This window comes from Vipera ursinii (assembly GCF_947247035.1).
Source record: "Vipera ursinii genome assembly, chromosome: 5".
NCBI classification, from domain to species: Eukaryota; Metazoa; Chordata; class Lepidosauria; order Squamata; family Viperidae; genus Vipera; species Vipera ursinii.
In genome coordinates this window covers 83889151-83910624 of record NC_139518.1, presented here as the reverse complement: position 1 = coordinate 83910624, position 21474 = coordinate 83889151, and the positions used below count along the sequence as shown (strand labels likewise).

Genomic DNA, 21474 nt, shown 5'->3' with positions numbered 1-21474 from the left:
AAGCATCCATCAGCAGTGGGAAGTGGTTAGGAGACAAAACTCAAAGGAATGAAATTAGTCTCTTTCCAGCCCAAAAGCAGAATTGTGGTCAGGTGGTTTCCCATTTAATGACCGTTTCACTCAGTGGTAGAATTGCCAGTCCCAATTAAGGTCATTATAAGTGAACACTCTCTGGGCTTATTGAAGACCAATCTTATGAGAAAAACATTTCGTGTAAAAAAACCCATTTATTTCAAGTTAAAAATTGTGTGAATGGCTTGTTTCCATCTATTCTACAATATATTAATTGAATGAGATAATAATTTAGGTATTCAATATAATTATCTGTCTTCTTGTGTTAACCTTAGGTTAAGAAACTACTTAATAAAGTAGTCCTTCGTGAATCTTGCTTTTATAGAAAACTGACGGATACTTCTAAAGATGAAGAAAATCCAGAGGAAACGGAAAGTCCACAGGAAGAAATGTTTGGTAGCGTATTTTTTATTAATAAAGATATTTCAAATCTGGAATACTTTCAGCATACTAATTTAGATTTTTTTGTAACGGTTATCACTGTCTCTATTGCTGTTAAGTTATGCTTCTAGTTTTATGGTTCAGAAGTTCATGGTTATTTTATAAATTGAAAGGACATTAGGTGTGAAATGTTTTACTCATTTCTAATGTTTTAAAAATGTTGAGAAAAAGTGTGATATTAAAAAATAAAAAACACTAAAAATAACTAGGAAATAAATATAACTTCTCGGGACTATTGATAGTAATTAATAGTAATAAAGATTTTTCTGTTTATTTTGGGTGAACAACAGGCATTAAGCTGCCAGACATTTGACTATACAAATCAATAATAGATTTGTATCAATAAAAGAATAATAAACTAAAATATCAGTAATACATGTTTTTAGTAAGGGAAAAAATAAGTACATAAAACTGAATCGGTTGGAGGCTAAAAACATTTTATTGCACTTGTTGGAAATAAAAACTGTTTATTTTGTACATTGTCATAATGATAATTCTTAACTCCTTTAGGAAACAGGCTGCTTCTGCCGTCGCCTGTGGTAAAACAAGAATCAAAAACATCAGAAGAAAATGTTGGTCTCATTGTTTATAATGGAGCCATGGTGGATGTGGGGAGTCTCTTGCAGAAATTAGAGAAGAGTGAAAAAGCACGAGCTGAAATGGAACAGAAACTCCAGTCACTGGAAGAAAAAACAGGTGAGAGTGAATAATTTTTTATTAATTCAAAAAGGCTTAAGGCACTGTATCTCCAAAAGAATTGGCACCAGACTGGAAGAAGAACGTGTGACAATTTTTCAAGTATTTGAAGGTTGGATTGGATTGGGGAAAGGAGAGAGAACTGCTTCTGCTAGCTGTCCTTAGATGCAAGCAAGGAATAGCTGTTACAATTTTTTTCTGTTGCAAGCCAAGAAAGCATAATGCACACGTATAATATTTTTAAAATACATACTGTACTTCTGATGGGTATGCCAGTTCACAAATGGACTTTCACTTTCTGAGTCAGATTAATTGCTTTGAATAGTCTTGCCTCATTATTTTAACTAAAAAGGACATAAGGATAGTAAAGCGATTAGAACCAGTTTGGTTTAGAGCAGGGGTCTTCAAACGTGGCCCTTTTATGACTCGTGGACTTCAACTCCCAGAATTCCTCAGCCAGCATGCCTGCCTGAGGAACTCTTGGAGTTGAGGTCCACAAGTCATAAAAGGGCCAAGTTTGAAGACCCTTGGTTTAGAGGTTGAAGATATCAGCTTAGAAACCAGAGAGACTCGGTCTTCTGATCCTACTTTAGGCAGAAAGCCAACTAAGTGACTTTGGACCAGTCCCTCCCTCTCAATCCTCGGAAAAACATCTGAGGTCTTGTTAGAAAAACTACAGCGACTAATCCAGGCAGTTCCAGGAGTCAACACTAAGGCACTGCATGTCCAAAAAAAAACCCCCTTACTCTTTTTACAGACTAAGCCGTATCAGTCTAATATTTTACTCCTTTATTTTCTGTAATCATTTTAACTTCTTATAGAAAGATGCAGTTTAAAAGATTACAAATCGTTCCATTTTTGCAGATGACGATGAAAAGACCATATTGAATTTGGAGAATTTAAACAAAAGCCTCTCTGCAGAAATTAAAGAGGTTAAAAAAGATCTCAGCCAGCTGCAAGAGAACCTGAAGATCTCTGAAGATACAAATCTGCAGTTTGAAGGGCAGCTGACTAAGACCATCAAAGGTTTGGCAACCGTTATGGATGAAATACACACGGTTCTTAAAAAGGTAAAGCTCTCTATAACTCTTCTGCGAAATTTCCTGAAAATAGAAAAAACAGAATGTCTTAAATTTGGTTATAGCAGCTTATAACTGATTCACTGTCTTCTCTTTCCATAGGATAGTGTGAAGAATGAAGATAAAGATCAAACATCCAAAGAAAATGGAGCAAATGTATGACAAAACATGCTGCTTGCTGGGGGAAAAAAGAATGTTACATAATGTAATATAAATCATGAAACTGGAGTGTATGAAAGTGATGCATGTTTAATTTAGTAGTATAAATATTTTAGTCCAAGCAAGGTTGTATAAAGTTTTATAAATGTGTGAGCCTGCTTCAAAAGATGCTTGTAATTCACAGCCCTCGATTTGTTAGACACTCCTTGAGTGAAAATAATTTTGCATTGCAAAATGTTTTAGGGTAAACTTGGTTATAGTTTGAATGCTAATAAAGTTCATCGACTTCATGGAAAATAGCAAGTATTTAATTACCAAAAGTTTCATTTTAAAATTTAGTGCAAACATTTTTCATTATTTATAGAGATGCCATTCTTAGGTTTTATTTCAGACTATTTAGGTTTTTTAAATTAAAAAAATCGGGTATATAAATCATAGCATGCTGCTTAATTTTGCCAGTAAAGATTTTTAAATACATTCTTGAATTTTTGTCAGAGTTTTTTCCCTTTGATTTGTGAGTTTTTCTTGGAAGTTCTTATTACTGTTTTGATGCACAGTAATTGAGGAAAAGAATAAGGAAATTATAGAACATTGATAAATTGGGGTTTATATAAAAACATTTGTTTTATTATGCATATTTTGTAATCCTTGAAATGTTCTATCCCTACATTAATATACTAGCAACTTTTAAAATTTTTATGAGAATGTACAATTGACTAATACACACCAGGCCAGTAGATGTCAGTATAATGCTTTATTTGGAAAAATTGCTACTAGTTTTATATTGGCTTTCATTAAATTGGCTATTTACCTTCCCAGTGTTAATTTCTTAAGACTGTCTTCCAATGAAGGTATTATATGCATTTCACACAATTCATAAAATACCTAAATTTAAGCTGTAACCCAGCATTTTTGTTATGCTAATGACATAATGTGGTATGGAAGGGTATACTTGGGCACAAGTATTTTCAGTTTACTCGGTATGAAAGGAGTAACAACATAAAACTTGGAATCAGAAGTCAAATAGGTGCTATAATTAAGAAGCTGCCAGATTGACATCAGGTTGTTGGTTGGTAGCTTAAAAGGCAGCTTGTTGGCAGAAGCCTTAAATGTCTCAGATTATTCTGTTTGGGCTCCTTGACATCAAATACTGACAATTGATTGTGAAAGCATTTTGAATAAACACTCCCCATTCCCAATCAGACTGATAAATGTTTACATTATTACCTAGAAAGTGATGCAACACAATGTAAAGCTGGAAAAAGACATTGCAGATCACATGAAATGTGATGACATTTCCTCCATTATCCACAAGGTTTCTGTGAGTGTCATCTTGCAGCAAAGTGTTGCAAAGTTTGTGCAATCACCTTGTACAGAGCGTCTGTACTGAAAGACAACATTGGAAGGTCAGGTATTCTCTGATGTTTCCCCAAGCACTTTCATCTGGGACAAAACTTCCTTTCTCGCTGGAGAGTTGGCTAGCAAGCTTCACTAAAGGCTAGCTAGCTCAGTGCATGTAGAACTTTAACCCATGCTGACCAAACATGCAGGGGGGAAAAGGGTTTCCACTCTACAAGGCTGATATACAGTGTTATGCTCACATACTCCTCCTGTACCTATTGGGCAAACCTTTTTTTGGTTCCTTTTGGCCAGCCCAAAAAATTATATTCAGGGAAAACTCCAATTCTTTTAACATGTTGTGAATCACACATGTTTCAAAACGGTTATCTTAAAAAGGGGAAAGAGTGTTGATAATGTCACAACATCTCGAAGAAATGGAAAGAGAGAAATATGGGAGGACTTGTAAGGATAAATGCAGGAAAGTATGATTGCAACAGATTAAGAGTAATTCAACTGAAAGAAGACAAATATAAATGGGTCCGGGGTTCTTACGAATGCAAATGCAGTAAAGAAAAGAAATGGAGCTGCAGAGGAAATGGTTGGGCTGAGACCCCAGCGTGAAGAAACAGCAGCAGCCTTTGTGTATTACTGAATAGGACAAGCCAGTAACATGAAAGCCCACAGAATTGCCCCCTGCAAGGTCACTACATTTCAAAGAAGTGTTGATTTTTCACATCTGGCTCATGATTTTTTTTTTATATCTGCAAATCCCCGAGTGGATTTATTCCTCAGTTAACAAAAGTGTACCAATGCACCAGTTTCCTAAAATACCATTTAATGGTAAATGCATTTAGCTAACTTGGAGGGATACTAATGACCACTTTTTGTTTTTTTCTGGTTTTATAATTTTACAGCAATATTTGGAAATATTTGGAAAAGTACAAGATTAAAAGTAGAGAGACAGGAGGCGGGGTAAACAGGCTGCTCTTCATGTACTTTTTTAACTTGACAGTATTAAACTCTTGTTAAATTCTAATTACTTTTTTAGAATGACATGCCAAAAGTTCCTATTTGCTACAGACTCTTTTATTTAGATCAAAACACTGTTGGTGTGCTAAGTGATTCTCATCACTTTCCTATTTTGATGCTTTCTAAAATAGTTTCTGTACAACAGTTACTTTCTTTAGATGAGCCTTTAAGTTTATATGTATGCTATTAAAGTATCTTTTAAGTTGTGTAAATATAATGCCTAAAAAGCAGAGACATCACCCTGTCAACAAAAGTGCGTACAGTCAAGGCTATGGTCTTCCCAGTTGCAATGTATGGCAGTGAAAGTTGGACCATAAGAAAGGCTGAGCGCCCAAGAATTGAGGCCTTTGAACTATGGTGCTGGAGAAGACTCCTGCGAGTCCCTTGGACTGCAAGGCGATCAAACCGGTCAGTCCTAGAGGAGATCAACCCTGACTGCTCTTTATAAGGCCAGATCCTGAAGCTAAAACTCAAATACTTTGGCCACCTAATGAGAAGGAAGGACTCACTGGTGAAGAGCCTAAGGCTGGGAAAGATTGAGGGCAAGAGAAGAATGGGACGACAGAGAATGAGGTGGCTGGATGGAGTCACTGAAGCAGTAGGCCTGAGCTTAAATGGACTCCAGAAGATGGTAGAGGACAGGAAGGCCTGGAGGAACGTTGTCCATAGGGTCGCGATGGGTCGGACATGACTTTGCAGCTAACAACAACAACAACAACAAATATAATGCAGCTCTTTCTGTTGTCTCGGATACAGTGTTTATGTAGGCATTACTTTTTTTCTGTTTCTCACTTTCTGCCTTCAACTATCACCCATCATTTCATCTTTTGTTTTTGCTTCTTTTAATGAAATCTAATGAAGTTCTTCAGGCATTCTAATTAACAACTCAAAACCATTACGTCTAGTCCAGGGCTAGGCAACCTATATAGAAATGGAAATGTACAGAATATTGTACAGGACCTTTTACTAACTCTGCATTTTCTATAACAAAAACAAGCCTTTCGTTACCAATACCTTAGTTTATGCATAAAATGATTGTATTTATTGCATCTCTTGCCATGCATACTACTTATTTTTACGTGCTGATCTATATAAACCTTGAAATTCTAAGATCTCTTAAGTCTGTCAGTCTGACAAGTTGGCCACTATAAAAATGGGTGAAATTAGCATTTAAATCAGGGCTCTTCAAACTCGTCCCTTTTATGACTTGTGGACTTCAACTCCCAGAATTCCTCAGTCAGGCACGCTGGCTGAGGAATTCTGGGAGTTGAAGTCCATGAGTCATAAAAGACCCGAGGTTGCCTAGCCCTGGACTAGTCTTTTCCTTCATATAATGATAATGGAATATTTATGCATTATTATTACTTTATTTTTATAAAACAAGTCAAAAGTGGTGAACATACCTAATACTTCATCCTCCTATTTCCCCCCTCCCCAACAACAGCCCCTGTGAGGCAACTTGGGCTGAGGCAATGATTGGCCTAAGGTCATCTGACTGGTTTTCATGGCTAAGGCGGGATTAGAAGTCACAGTCTCCAGCTTTCCAGCCTGTTGCCTTAACTACAAGACCAAACTGGCTCTTTTATTGTGTTTGTAGCTTGTTAGTCTGATAATTTTATTTCCATTAGTTTAAGCTGCAATTTTTGTGGGGGAAGATTTATGAACTGAGTTTAGGTGAGATTCTGCTCCTGTTTTTGCTGATTGAATAGTGCTTTCATATTGCTTATGCGTTAGAATCAATTTCATTTTGGTGATATTTATCTGGTCATGGGCAGAACAGTCCCTTGGGTAGGTGAAATAAAGTATTTGCTATAAATAATTTTTTATATAAAATTTTGTGACTGAGTTAGTGCAGGGCTTTTCAACCTTTTCACCCATTGTACCACCATAGGGTATGGCAACATCTGAGTACCACCAGTCGCCTAGCAAGGTGTCAAAAACTTGATGACCAGAAAAAAAAGGAAAAAAGTGATGATGTACAGGTAGTCCTCGACTTACAACAATTCTCTTAGTGACTGTTCGAAGTTACAATGGCACTGAAAAAAGTGCCCCCCAAGCGACAGCCGAGCAAGACGCCTGCCTGCCTGCCTGCCCGGTGGTGCTCTTCCTTCTGTCCGAGGTTTTCGTTGTGAGCATTTCTGTTGAGGATTGGCAGCGGGGGTGGGGTGGGGGGTATTTGGTTTTTATTCCCCCCCATCTGCTGGGTGGTCGCAGCAGGTTTTGGTCACTTCACATGACCCTGGGACACTGTGACCGTCATAAATATGAATCAGTTGCCAAGCATCTGAATGTAAATTACAAGACCCTGGAGATGCTGCAACATTCCAGCTGATCAGTGCTTCTTCTGGGCTCAGCGAAAGCACCAGGATCAGCGCTGAGCTCCAGCTGGAGCCTGGCGCTGATCCTGAAGCTTCCGCTGAGCCCTGACAGCCCTGAAGAAGCACTGATCCTGGCACTTCCGCTGAGCCCTGACAGCCCTGCAGCTCCAGCCGTCTCTCGCTCAGGCTTGTGAGGTGCTGCCATTCCCCTCCCCTGCTACCACTTCTAGGATGGTTGCGTACCACCTGCCAGGTGCCAATGTACCACAGGTGGTACCCATACCACTGGTTGAAAAGCCTTGAATTAGTGGACTAGCAAAATGCTGTGCACATAGTATACCTGGATTTCAGTAAAGCATTTGACAAAGTAGACCACACCTACTTCTTGGTAAGCTAGAAAAATGTGGGATAGACAGCATCACCACCAGATGGATTTGTAACTGGCTAACAAACTGCGCTCAGTGTGTAGTCATTAATGGAATTACATCTACCTGGAAGGAAATAAGCAGTGGGGTAACCCAAGGTTCTGTTTTAGGCCCATCTTCATAAACAATTTAGATGAGGGAATAGAAGAGGACCTCATCAAATTTGCAGACAACACTAAGCTGGCAGCAATATAGCCAACATCCCAGATGGATCTTGACAGACTTGAACACTGGGGCCTATCCAACAAAATGACATTCAGTGTAGAGAAAAGTAAGGTTTTACAGTTAGGCAAGAACAAACATATGTAGAAATACAGATTAGGTGAAAGCTAGCTCAAAAGCAGTAACTGTCAGAGAGATCTTGTAGTCCTAGTGGACGATCACTTAAATATGAGCCAGCAGTGTGCAGCAGCAGCAGCCAAAGAAGCCAGTGCAATCCTTGGTTGCATAAATAGGGTTAGAATCAAGAGCATGTGAAGTATTTGTCAGTTTATAAAACCTTAGTAAGACCACACATGAAATTGGTCACCACTTTATAAAAAAAAGATATTGAGACTGGAAAGAGATGAGCAACTACCGGTATGATGATTAAGAGCCTGGAGACTAAAACATATGAAGAACGGTTGCAGGAATTGGGTCTGGCTAGTCCAGTGAAAAGAAGGACCAAGGGTGACATGATAGCAGTCTTCCAGTATCTAAAGGGCTGCCCCAAAGAAAAGGGGGGGTCAACTTATTTTCCAAAGTATTGGAAGGCAAGACAAGAAACAAAGGATGGAAACTAATTAAGGAGAGAAGCAATCTAGAACTAAGGAGAAACTTCATAACAGTGAGAACAACCAGTCACTGGAATGGCTTGCCTTTAGAGCTTGTGGGTGCTTCATGTGGAGGCTTTTAAGAAAATGCTAAACAGCCACTTGTCTGAAATGGTAGGGTCCTCTGCTTGAGCAGAGGGTTAGACTAGAAGACCTCCAAAGTCCCTTCCAATTCTGTTATTCGCTTATTCTGTTAGTTTATCACCTTTATTTCATAAAACAAGGTCAAATCTTCCTGTTGCCTCGGGTGCTAGGTTGGCAAGGTAGGTTGGCAGAAATTGCATCACAATGCAAGCCCTGCCCCTTTGGTGTCAATCTCACAGGCATCTACTAAAGGGATAGAGTTTGCATTGCCAGCCTGTTTATGTCAGCTTGCCCTTTTTTGAGACATGCCCATAGACCAGTGTCTCTCAACCTTGACAATGTGTGGACTTCAACTCCCAGAATTCCCCAACCAGCTTTCACAGTTTGAGAAACACTATGTAGACCCACTGCTTCAGAGCAAGCAAGACAGAGAGAGAGTCCTCTCCCAGAGCTTGCAGTTTCACATCCTAAATAAAATTAATGTTACTGGCAAAACTGCAGCGGTAACATTAATCTTGGTTTTGATGCTCTGCTATTCTCTGTTGTTAAAAGTAAGTGTCCGAACTGGCTCCTGCTGGCTCAGGAATTCTGGGAGTTGAAGTCCATGAGTCGTAAAAGAGCCGAGGTTGCCTACCCCTGCTCCAGGTGCTTCGGAGCGGTGACGGGGAGGGAGGAGGGAGGCGAGCGGGAAATCCTGGCTCCGGGGTTGCCGCCGAAGAGCCGGGCCAGCTTTTCCCCGCCCCTTGCCAGGAACAACCCCGTTCCCTTGGTAGCGGCGGCGGCGGCAGCTGAGGCGCTGACGGGCACAACGGGCAGAGCGCGCCCCGCCGCCGCCGCCTCAGCCATGTCGCCCTCGCCGCTTCCCCGCCGCGCGGTGCTGCTGGCGCCCAGCTCGCTGGCTCTCGTCCTGCGTCGCCGGCCGCCGGCTTCCCGGGAGGCGGCCGGGCCGGAGGCGGACGAGGCTGAGGCGGACTGCTGGGAGGACGAGGCGCGCGGCGCCGCCGTCTTCCAGGCGTTCCGCCGCGCCAACGCCGCCTCCCACTGGAACGCCGGGCTGGCGCGGGCCGTGGGGCGGCTGAGGCTGCAGGGCTGGCTGCGGGGCGGCGTGCTGCTCTTGCAAGGGCCCCCGGCGCCCCTGCAGCTCCTCCGCGACGCCTGGCTCCGCAGGGCGCTGCGAGCCCCCGAGGGCTTCCTCATCCGAGCCGTAGGTGAGTCAGCGCCGGAGAGCCGCCCCTTTCGGCCCCTTCGGACCTGCCCGCGGGGCTCGGGGTCCCGCCCGGCCTTAATCTGGGCGCGCCCCCCCCTCGTGGGGTTTTCTGTAAACGCATTTCCCTCCAAACGCAGGGGGTCTTCCAACCTGACCCTTTTTATGACTTGTGGACTTCAACTCCCAGAATTCCTCAGCCAGGCATGCTGGCTGAGGAATTCTGGGAGTTGAAGTCCACAAGTCATGAAAGGGCCAAGTTTGAAGACCCCTCTGATCCAAAGGATGCTCCTTGGTTGGGAACCGGCGCAGGGGAGTAGTAGCCGCTTGAGCGCGTTCAGAAGAGTGTTGGGGATTGCTGCCTCCTTAAGTAACACCATCTGCCTGCAATTAGTGCAGGTTCGCATCCCACCAGGCTCAAGGTTGACTCAGCCTTCCATCCTTCCCAGGTAGGTAAAATGAGGACCCAGATTGTTGGGGGCAATTAAGCTGACTTTGTAATAATGCCGCTTGGGGTGTGTGTGAAAGCCCTAATAAGCAGGCATATACATAGAATGAAGGCTACTGCTAAGCTTGTAAGCCGCCCTGAGTCTTCGGAGAAGGGCGGGATATAAATGGAATTTAAAAAAAAAAAGGATGCTCCTTGGTTTGGAACCGGCGCAGGGGAGTAGTAGCCGCTTGAGCACGTTCAGAGGAGTGTTAGGGATTGCTGACGAGTTAAGTTACCCAGGGCCAGGCGCTGCCTCTCTTGGAGTCTCGGAGAGAGAGGCTTTTTGCCCCAGAATCCACTTTCGGTGGCTGTTCGTTGAGTTTCAAAACTCCAGTGAGGTTTTCAGGAATACTTGTGCGTGATGGCCCGGCTTCTTTTTTCCTTAAATGCTAGGAAGGGAGAGGATGCTTTTTCAGTTGGAGTAACACTTAAGGACCACGAAGTCTTTGGTGCATGAAGATCGGTAATATAGCCTTAATAAGGATGCTTTTGCACTTCCAGGGTTTAGCAATGAAGGATGCCCAAAAGTCTTAGGTAAGCTATATAACGAACAGCAATTGTATGTAATTATAAAAGTAGGTAGGTAGGTAGGTAGATAGATAGATTTTTTAATTTTTAATTGGGTTTTTTTACTTTTTCAAGGACTGTTATAATCTTTTTAATTGTTTTTAATTTTTGTATTTCTTGTTTTAATTACCCTGTTAACCACCCTGAGTCCTTTGGGAAAGGGCGGTATACAAATCCAGATAGATAGATAGATAGATAGATAGATAGATAGATAGATAGATAGAAAGAAATTGATAACAGAGACACACATTGGTATGTGGAATAAATCACAATAATTGGGTTCACCCATTGTACTAAGCTGTGTGTGGCTTATGGCATAAGTCATGGTTGCCTGATTTATCACAAAGAGGGGTTCCCATAACACTCATTCAGAACTAACAGAACATGTTACACTTCACAACCATGTTTGAATCCACCCCTTTTAAAAATGATATTGGTAACATTTATAAATTGGTTTCTGCATGTAGAGGGGAAAAAAACATCAAAAGCAACACATGATGTTAAAACCAACATAACGTCTTTATTTAAAAGTCCCTTATCCTGGCATCTATAACAGGTATCAAAAGGCTTCAGACAGGCCATATTATGATAAAAGAGCACTGTAAAAACCAAATGGGGTATAAAACCAACAGGAAAAACAAATAAGCCAGCATTAAAAGTTTAAAACCGTGAAGTAAAACCTGGATTCCTGCTGAAATGCTAGTAGTGTCATGGAGTTCTGGGGAAGCCATTTCAGAGACATGCCTGTCCCCTCTTCCTTCTCTGTTCTTATACAAAAGGTCGTTGTGGTAGAGGAACCAAATATGGAGACAACTCTGAAAGTCTCGAGGCCTGCACTGCTTGGTTGAACATTTCCTAACATTATATTAATCTCTCCAGGTTGTATCATCTCTATAGAGGCTATTGGTAGCATATAAGCATCCAGGGTAATCTGGAATGGTGGTTCTCAAATCCGTTAGCCTGTTTTATCTCAGCAGACTTCTAGGGACTTGGTTTCTTGTTCATGTTTGGTGGGTAGTTGAGGCCCTGGGAGTGAGACACATGCAGGAATGGTTTACTGCTAGACACAGTACAGTAGGCAAAATCACAAGCTGCTAGCTTGCACCTCATCATACAATCATCAAGCTGGAAGGGACCTCGGAGGTCTTCTAGTCCAACCCCCTGCTTAAGGATAATAACTGGCATGAGCTTATTCTTGCTCTCATTCTTGCTCTTTTATATCTTTTTGTTTGTTAAAAGAAAAACTTATCCAGTCCACATTTGCACGAAAGCTTGTGTCAAGAGTTCTGTGTCTTACAGAAAATAGCCGCAGTGAGATCAGAGCTTCAGTAGGCATGGCAGCCAGGCCAATGGGAAACTTTGAAGACCGTTCTGGAATCCTTTGGGTTCTCTAATTTTCCAAGGACAAACCATTTTAATGGGCACATTGCCCTTGGGGATTATGTTAGTCACTGCCAATACAAAATTGACTAGGAAGTTAATTCCATATGCCTTGAGCAAGAAACAGAGTCTGCATGGCATTGTCATGGTGCATACATAGCAAATTAAAAACCAAATTAAGAGTATTTTGTTTTCTGGGATATTACTGGGGAGATGCTATCCAGTCAAGTATTTCTAAAGCTAGAGAACTGGTGACTCTGATAATTTTTCAGAAGGTCAGACCAGGCTCAAGAATTAACTTTGTGCATTCCATGTACAAGTGCGATCTTGGAAAATAGGGTTTGATTTAAGGAATGGTAGGGCAGCACTCTGAAATTCTTGGGGTTTTTTTTTGGCCTTTGTGAAACATTGGACATCCCTGCCAGTTGTGTACCAGCTGAACTGGCAAGATGCAAGAGCAGAAGAAGTGGACCTTTTGTTGCTGGCCTCAGCATTGAAACAAGTGAATAATTAGTTGTATTTCCATAGAGCCCACTTGTTTACAATGTCAGCAGCAATATGAACTCTGTAGAATGAGGCTGGACTCATCACATTTTGCAGACATGAGATCATGTTGATTAGAATCAGTGCTTTTTTTGTAAAAGAAAAAGGTGCCGGAACTCACACATGTCATACAACCCGCCTTGCGTACGCTACAAGGTTCCATCCAAAAAAGGTGCCGGAACTCCATTCTGAGCGTTCTATGAGGAAAAAAAGCCCTGATTAGAATTATTAGATGTCTTATAGCCATTATATAGGTAAAGGTAAAAGTTCCCCCGCACATGCGTGCTAGTTGTTTCCGACTCTAGGGGCCGGTGCTCATCTCCGTTTCAAAGCCGAAGAGCCAGCACTTGTCCGAGGACGTCTCCGTGGTCATGTGGCCGGCATAATCCAAGATAGCCTTCCCAGCCTTCCCCCAGAATTCCTCAGCCTGCTTGCACAAAATGGTTGGGAGACCTTTAGTAGTAGTAGTAGTAGTAGTAGTAGTAGTAGTAGTAGACTTTATTGTCATTTCAACAATATACAATACAGTACACAGTGAAATGAAACGTTTCCCCAGAACCAAGGTGCTACATCAGACAACACGAATTAAAAAAAAAGAACAGAACACAAACTACACATAACTAAAAACTTTTTAAAAAGCCACACGCCTACAAATACAAGTATTCATAGTTCCAGTTTCGTCTGTAGAGTGGTGGTTGTCAGGAATGTTGGAATCCACACTTACAGGGAAGCTCTTGATATATGTTTAATAGCATTAAAGCTGGATACAAGCTCCTAAGATGAGACCTACGGTATTGCAGACAAGATACGGTAACGCAGAGACGCTGGCTGAGGAATTCTGGGAGTCGGAAGTCCACAAGTCATAAAAGGGCCAAGTTTGAAGACCCCTGGATTAGGGTCCCCTACTTGAGCAGAAAGTTGGACTAGAAGACCTTCAAGGTTACTTCCAACTCTTGTCATTCTGTTAAATTGTGGAACTCCTTGCTTGTGATGTTTTGCCTATGTAGGAAGGTTTTGATGTAAATTTTACTTAAATAATTATGTTTAGACTGTTTTCATCAAAAGCAATGCCTAATTCCAAAGATGAATAGCTTTGGAATCTGCTTTCATTTATTAGATAATCTTTCTCTTTTATAATGTTACTTTTTCTTCTAAAGGATTCTAAAGTTGTGCAGTATTGTCTTTAATTGATTGTTAGCTTCTCTGTCTAGTTAGTACACATGCAGTACAGGTAGTCCTTGACTTACAACATTCATTTACCGACCATTCAAAGTTACTATGGTTACTATGAAAAAGGTGACTTATGACTGTTTTTCAGACTTAACTGTTGCATCATCCCCATGGTCACATGATCGAAATTCAGATGCTTGGCAACTGGTTCATATTTATGACGGTTGCATTGTCCCAGGGTCATGTGATCACATTTGGTGACCTTCTGACAAGCAAAGTCAATGGGGAAGCCAGATTCATTTAACAACCATGTTACTAATAATAACTGCACTGCTTCACTTAACAACTGTGTAAGAAAGGTCATAAAATGGGGCAAAACTCACTTAATAAATGTTTCATTTAGCAACATCAATTTGGGGCTCAATTATCATAAATCAAGGTCTACCTGTACTGGGGCATGGCATAAACCTTAAGAAATGGCCCAGCCATTCTGGTAGCACAGGCTGATCAATATCTTGGATCAAGCAGTTATGTGTGTGAGGACATAGGAAGGTACAAAAAGGACAACAGGATTTTCCTCTTATTTGGGGTGAGAGCTAAGTGGGATCTGACTTTGGAGCTTCTGACAATCTCTTGCTGCTGTTAATTAAAAAAGAGGAAAGGCTTGTTATTTAAATCATCTCCTCCGGAGACACCTAATAACCTTAGATAAACAACCACATGTTTTTCTATCTAAAAAAAAGAAACATACCGTATACCTGCAAGTAAAAATAGAATCTCAATTACAATAACTGTGTAAGCAGTCTGTGTTGCTCTAGTAAATTATACATTCTGTATAATTCTCAATCTTAAACCCAGGCTCTTAACCTTTTAAAATTGTACATTTTTACCTCAGTTGGTAAAGATTGATCTGCTTAAGATTACAGGATGAGGGGTTAGTGCATTTCTGTGACACCTACATGTATAGTAAAAGTGTAAGATACTTGATTCTGCTACAGAGTGAAAGCCAAATGCCAAATTCTTTTGATAAACACAGACAACAACTCTTTCCTTGATCCTGCAACTGGATCCACAACGGAGGTCCCAGCACACGTATGGCTGCCAAGGGATATAATTCATTCAGTATTGTGTCAGGAATTTCTTGCAATAAAAATCAAGTGGTTTCCAATTATATTCTGGGGATCTGATAAAAGAAGATTGCATGGTACTCTTTATGGAACTCTTCAGAGGAGGGATGCTGAACTTTCACACTTTTGAGATCTGCCTAGTTATGTGATGCAATCCTTAAATGCAGCAATTTAAAATGGCCATGTTTCCTTAGGCTGGCCACAGACCTTGATAGTCTTCAGGTGTGTTTGGGTTATAAGAGTTGAATTCTGACTCACCTGGAGAGCAGCAGGTCAGGGAAGGTTGTTTTATGTCATTATATCTGAACAGACTGTGGTACTAGGGCTTGGCTGAGGAAGTCTGGGAGTTGAAGTCCACAAGTCAAAAAAGGGCCAAGTTTGAAGACCCCTATACTAGGGCGTATGTGATTCCTTCATGTGAAACAATGAGTGGAAAAAACCCTTAATTTTTTGAGGATTATTTCCCTTGTCTTGTGTCTTGCTTCACTTGAGATGAGAATTTTGAAGAAATTTAGTGGTATCCCAGGTTGATAAACCTACTAAACGATTGTTAGGAAAAGTGCCATGTTGAAAGAATGGACTAAAACAGGATGCCTTTGCTAAATCTTTAGTACTGATACTAAATCTATTTGTGATTGTCCAGATAAACTCAAGTACCTATCAGCTACAGCCAACATGGCAGCGGTAAGTGATGATGGCATGGATACATGATCAGAAGATTGGTATCCTAGCAGGAGAGCAAGAGATGGATCTTGCCCTTGCCTGCACTTTTGCATCTAAAAATGCTTACATTAAACCCCTGGTCTTCAAACTTGGCCCTTTTATGACTTGTGGACGTCAACTCCCAGAATTCCTCAGCCAGGCACGCTGGCTGAGGAATTCTGGGAGTTGAAGTCCACAAGTCATAAAAGGGCCAAGTTTGAAGACCCCTGCATTAAACTCTTGGGGAAATTATGTTTCGTCTCAGAAACTCCCACTTAGGATGATAAAAATGATTTTTTTGGTGGGAGAGGGAAGCATTTGCCCTAACTGGCCATCCAGTTGCTTCTTTCAAAATATTTGATGGGACATCTAATTCTGCATTTTAGCTCTCTTCGAAAGGGAGTGAAGTGTATCAGTTAAAAACTTAATTGAGAATAGAGGCAGAAGAGAAGAAGTATCTGTGGAGACCCAAAGGTGCTTTTTTCCCCAAAAGGTAACTGGACATTCTTAGTTTTTTCTTTGAAAATGCTTTGCTTTTTATCCAAGAAGCTTCTTCAGTTCTAACTGACTGGTGGAGAATGGAAGGAAGCTTCTTGGATAAGAAGCAAAATGTTTTCAAAGGGGAAAAAAAGTCCAGTTGCCTATTGGAAAAAAGCATCTTTTGGAGAATCACGACCTGGATGACTGAGAATCTCCATAAATATATCCGTGGAGACGCAACATTGGCAATTGGTTCAATTTGAGTGCAGATTTAGCCAGCCTCCAGGTTGCCCTTTACTTGCATTGTAACAAGAAGCACAACATTCTGTCCCTTCCTTAGTATATGTGTCTAGCTGAAAGTCCCAGTGAAAGCCATTCATGTCAATTTGCATTTACCATTGTCGAAGATTTCTTGTGTCCAAGGTCATCTGAGCCATGGATGGCCCATCCACCAAGATCAATATATATATATTTTGCCATTTTTCAACCATTTCCATTTTGAAGTCTACTTTCGTTTAAATGTAGTATCTCACAAAAAAATTCTGTGTTAACCAGTACTGAGGACTGGTGATCTTGCTGCAGCTCATGAAAGCTTATGTAACAGAATAACTAAAGTTGGAAGGGACCTTGGAGGTCTTCTAGTCCAACTCCATGCTCAAGCATGAAACCCTATCATTTCAGACAAATGATTGTCCAATCTCTTCTTAAAGAACTCCAGTATTGGAGCACGCACAACTTCTTGAGACAAGCCGTTCCATTTGTTAATTTTCTAGCTGTCAGGAAATTTCTCCTTAGTTCTAGACTGGATCTCCCTTTGATAAGCTTCCATCCGTTGCTTCTTGTCCTGCTTTCTGGTCCTTTGAAGAATAGGTTGACCCCCTCTTCTTTCTGGTAGCCCCTTAGATATTGGAAGATTGGTATCATGTCATCCCCCAGTCCTTCTATTCATTAAACTTTGTTGTTGTTGTTGTTACTTGCGAAGTCGTGTCCGACCCATCGCGACCCTATGGACAATGTTCCTCCAGGCCTTCCTGTCCTCTACCATCTTCTGGAGTCCATCTAAGCTCACGCCTACTGCTTCAATGACTCCATCCAGCCACCTCATTCTCTGTTGTCCCATTCTTCTATTGCCCTCAACCTTTCCCAGCATTAGGCTTTTCTCCAGTGAGTCCTTCCTTCTCATTAGGTGGCCAAAGTATTTGAGTTTTAGCTTCAGGATCTGGCCTTCTAAAGAGCAGTCAGGGTTGATCTCCTCTAGGACTGACCGGTTTGATCGCCTTGCAGTCCAAGGAACTTGCAGGAGTCTTCTCCAGCACCATAGTTCAATTCATTAAACTAGGCATACCCAATTCCAGCAACTGTTCCTTATATGTTTTAGCCTCCAGTCCCCTAATCATCTTTGTTGCTCTTCTCTGCACTCTTTCTAGGGTGTCTTTTAATAAAAATTATACTGTACCCAGACTCCTTTTGCCTAATCATTTGATGGTTCCTTATGAATGGAACAATTTTTCTTTCAGGACATTTAGTTTGAGTAATGACAGATAGTTTGGCTAGAACAGTAATTTAGCAATCACTGAGAAATTTATACTTAAACAGAGTTCTCACCAATGCTTTAAAAATATTAGAAGTTAAGAATAAATGACACTTTTACCTTGGTTAATCTTGCTTAACTTGCTTCTTGAGACAAAAAAGGGATTCAGATCCTTGAGGCATGGCTAAAAAAACAAAGCAGTCACCTGAGCGACTTAGTTACAAACTTGAATTACCGTATTTGTTTGTCCTTCTAAAGTTACTGCAGGAGAGACATAACACAGTGGGGGAAAAAAAACTGTTTCATCTTGAGCAGAATTGGCAAATGTTCTGTGTGCACTTGAGTGAGCAGTTCAAGGCACTTTAAATATCATTCATGAAAGGGTTTGTGATCATGGTTTTGTTTGCATCAGATAAATATTTTTATTCTGAGTTGTCTGCTAGATGTAACGAACCGTTTCCTCTAACAGACAATCTCCTAAATAGCTAATGCTTTAATAGATGGTGGCTTGAAAAATATACAATGAAAGGTTGGTTTCTTTGCCATACGTTCCATTAATTAAGTTGTTGTTAGTTCTATATACTGCCTATTGTGGGAACTTAAGACAGCATGCAGTCTCCATTTTGCTCCCATAACAATCTGGGAAGGATCTGGTTGGGAGAAAGTGGCTGGTTGAACGTCAACATCACTCAGTAACTTTTCTTGGCATGAGGTGGACTTAAACTTAGCTCTCCTTGTCCCTATCCAACACCTTTGCCACCATCCCACTTTAGAATATTTCTTACAGGCAGCTCCACAGTCAGTTACAATTAGCTCACAGAACTCCCTATAGCTTTCCCGAAATAACTTAGAAAAGAGGAATCTGCTTTGTATTACAATGATTGATGATCTCAGATCTATTCAGACCTGGCAAGAAACCTTGGGATGGCCAGGCTCCAACATCTGAGGCCACACTCTGGGAGGAAAGATGCTCTCTATGAAGAAGTTTGGCTGGTCTTGCAAGAACTTTTGAACTGTGTTAAATCTTACACTATCAGATCTATTTCCTTCCCCCAAATAGCGGGCAGATTAACCTTTTCATATTAAATAACCATGATAATAAGAGCCTTCCGGCCTGAAAGAGATTTTGTAGAGAGATTGGAATACATACAAAATACATACAAGAGAGGGAACAATCTGTTCTCTGGAAAAAAAAGCAGGATGCAAATTAAATAAGCGTTCCCATAATTAAACTACATGATGGTTGTTTTTATATTCATTATCCTGTTTGAATCTATAGAACCGAGGGGTATACCGATTGCCACAAAATGTCTGAATTTACAAGGCGATAATTATTAGCAGTTGCAGAGGAAATGTTTTAATGATAACTTGGTACAGAAAAGAAAGCCCACTGTTGTTCTTTAGGGAGAGTTCAGAGTGTTTCCAGATGTTAGCCTGTACCCTCCCTGCCTTGACTTTTTCTTGGTATCCTCCTCTTGAACCGATATTAGATAGGCAATGTAATGTTCTCAGAAGGAAGGTATGTGACTGCTATCAAGCATGAGTTTCTATTACTTCTCCTGTTCAATCAGGACTATGGAGAACTAACTCTACCCTTCAGAGTGGATTGATTCCAAAAATGAAAAGAAACAATACAGTGTGGTTCTTCAAAGTGAAGATTGGTCTGGCGGGAGTTTTAATTTCAACATCTTATGAGCTTGGATCAGTAATGGGATTCAGCTGGTTCGCACCGGTTCACTAAATTTTGCTGAGTTCAGAGAACCGGCTGAATGCACACTGCTTCTGGAAGTCCAGTCTAGGCCTGGAGGAGGCCTCTCAGGCCTAGAACGGTCCACTGGAAGTGCATGGATGCCACTGGAAGTCTGTTTTAGGCCTCGGAGGCCTCCCAGGCCTAGAACGGCCCACCAGAAGTACGTGGATGCCACTTCTGGAAGTCCATTCTAGGCCTTGGAGGCCCAGGCCTGCATCCAATAAGAGAACCAGTTGTTCAGGTATTTGAATCCCACCACTGGCTTGTATAATAAAATTAGTCCTGTTTGCTTCTGATTGGCCTTTGCACCTAACTAGCATTCCTTGTGAATGCACCTATGCTACCCCCTTATTTAGATAACGGTTAATGTTTAAGGACACAGGGAAACTAAAAGCAGAACCGCCCAGGAAGGCCTCAACTTATGACCAATCACTTAGTGACTTTTTAAAGTTATGATGGACCTGCCAGGGGGATACCCAACAATTGCGCCCCTGGTCACACGACCACACTGTGGGCATTCAGTAGGCTGCATTTTTGCAGCAAAACTGCATCCACAGCAAACCATTGGTTCTCTTAATAATCGCAGCATTTGCATAATGACCATTGCAAAAAAGATAGTGAAATTGGGTTAATCGTGTGCTTATGACTATCATGACCATGAAGGGCAGGCTCCATTATGACCATAACTTGTTTAATTGTATAAAATGGCACACAGCCTCTTATCTGTTTCTTTAGGGTTCCCATGCATCATATGAATCCCTACTATGGAATAAAACAGGTCCATTTTGAGAATCATGTGAGCTTTTTGTGACTTTATCTTGTAAATGATTTCCATATGTTTGCTGAGCTCAGAGTAAAAGGTTTTCAGTTTGAAATGTTGGCTCTCCTTCCCCCACCTTGAAACTCTCTTAAAGGGAAGAAAAAACCCTGTGTTCTGTTTATCTGACCACCACCTTTAAGCCTCATGTGCGAACTGTTGAACCCGCACCAATTTTTCCTTCTCTTTATCTTAATTATTCCACCATCTCCTTTCCTTGGTATTTCATTTTGGTTTTTAAATGTTGGTCCCTATGTTACTGCATAAAACATTTTGGCTGTATTTTTCATCAGAGTTCATGATCTTTTTCAACTAGGAGCAATTTGAAAGGGATCCAGGTTCTCCTGAAATCTCTTGCACACTTTCCAGATTTCATATATTTTTTTAGTCCTTTGGGTGTTCCCCCTTAAGATGACCTAGGATTCATCCTAGGATGAATGATTTCCCCATTCTGTCTTGTGTCCAAGTTATGATTTACTTTTCCTAAACTAATAGCCTGGTCACAGGCACCATTCAGTCTGATTAGTGATGAAGCCATTCACAACACTTGTTGGACCTCTCCATTTGCATCTGAACCATGACACAAACATACCTTGGCATCTTATTTCTGTCCAGTAGAGGTCTAAGTGGCTGCCCAAAAATAACTCCAAAGTGCATAAAATCTGCTAAACTTTGTCACTCATCTCCTCAGACCTGAGCGACCAGCTGGGAGCAGAGGCAATTGGTTGTAGAGATAAAGCTTGGCAATGGAGCCAGGAAAGATTATGGTGGTCTAGTCTTCTACTGACTCAAGGATGGTTGGAGAGCACTACATTTTCAACAGTGAGGAAAGAACCTCACATACAGAGCATGGAGAGTTGGTTTTACGGCTAAGAATGGCACGCACACACACACACACACACACACACACACACTTTTCCCTACTGTTGCCCACAATGTTGTCAATGCTGCTAACATCGGATGTTCTTGCTTTGACAACAGATGAAAAAGCAGCCATTTTCTCTATGCTTTTAGAATCAGTTGGTGCTGGGAGGGGGATTGGGATGAGAGTCCAGTTAGTCATCATAATAAAAAATCTGCCGTGGGAATCCAAGGGCAAACTGGGTCCAGAGCTGATAACGTTTTAAGGGGCTGGAGAGCTGGGGAGAAAGCCCGTGCTTCAAGCTAATTGGGGAATGTGCTTTATGACTGTTTATTGGGAGTGGGGATCGTACTCTGTTACTTTGTATCCAGGGGAGGGGAATTTAGTTTTGGGGT

General features: G+C 41.2%; 2 protein-coding genes across 5 annotated transcripts in view; both read left to right on the top strand.

Moving 5' to 3' along the window:
* CCAR1 (cell division cycle and apoptosis regulator 1) overlaps positions 1-2924 on the top strand; it is a 31153-nt gene extending 28229 nt beyond the window's left edge. For 2 of the 3 annotated variants that reach the window (XM_083364458.1, XM_083364457.1), the window contains exons 22-25: positions 348-468; positions 1024-1209; positions 2074-2279; positions 2391-2924. In XM_083364458.1, the coding sequence (XP_083220584.1) occupies positions 348-468; positions 1024-1209; positions 2074-2279; positions 2391-2450 (573 nt within the window). In that variant the 3' untranslated portion in view covers positions 2451-2924. Of the gene's footprint in view, positions 1-347; positions 469-1023; positions 1210-2073; positions 2280-2390 lie in introns of those variants that run through there. The other variant, XR_014492727.1, reaches the window with a different exon arrangement.
* A 6312-nt stretch (positions 2925-9236) lies between these two features.
* STOX1 (storkhead box 1) overlaps positions 9237-21474 on the top strand; it is a 33352-nt gene continuing 21114 nt past the window's right edge. For both annotated transcript variants that reach the window (XM_083364770.1, XM_083364769.1), the window contains exon 1: positions 9237-9664. In XM_083364770.1, the coding sequence (XP_083220896.1) occupies positions 9301-9664 (364 nt within the window). In that variant the 5' untranslated portion in view covers positions 9237-9300. The remainder of the gene's footprint in view (positions 9665-21474) is intronic.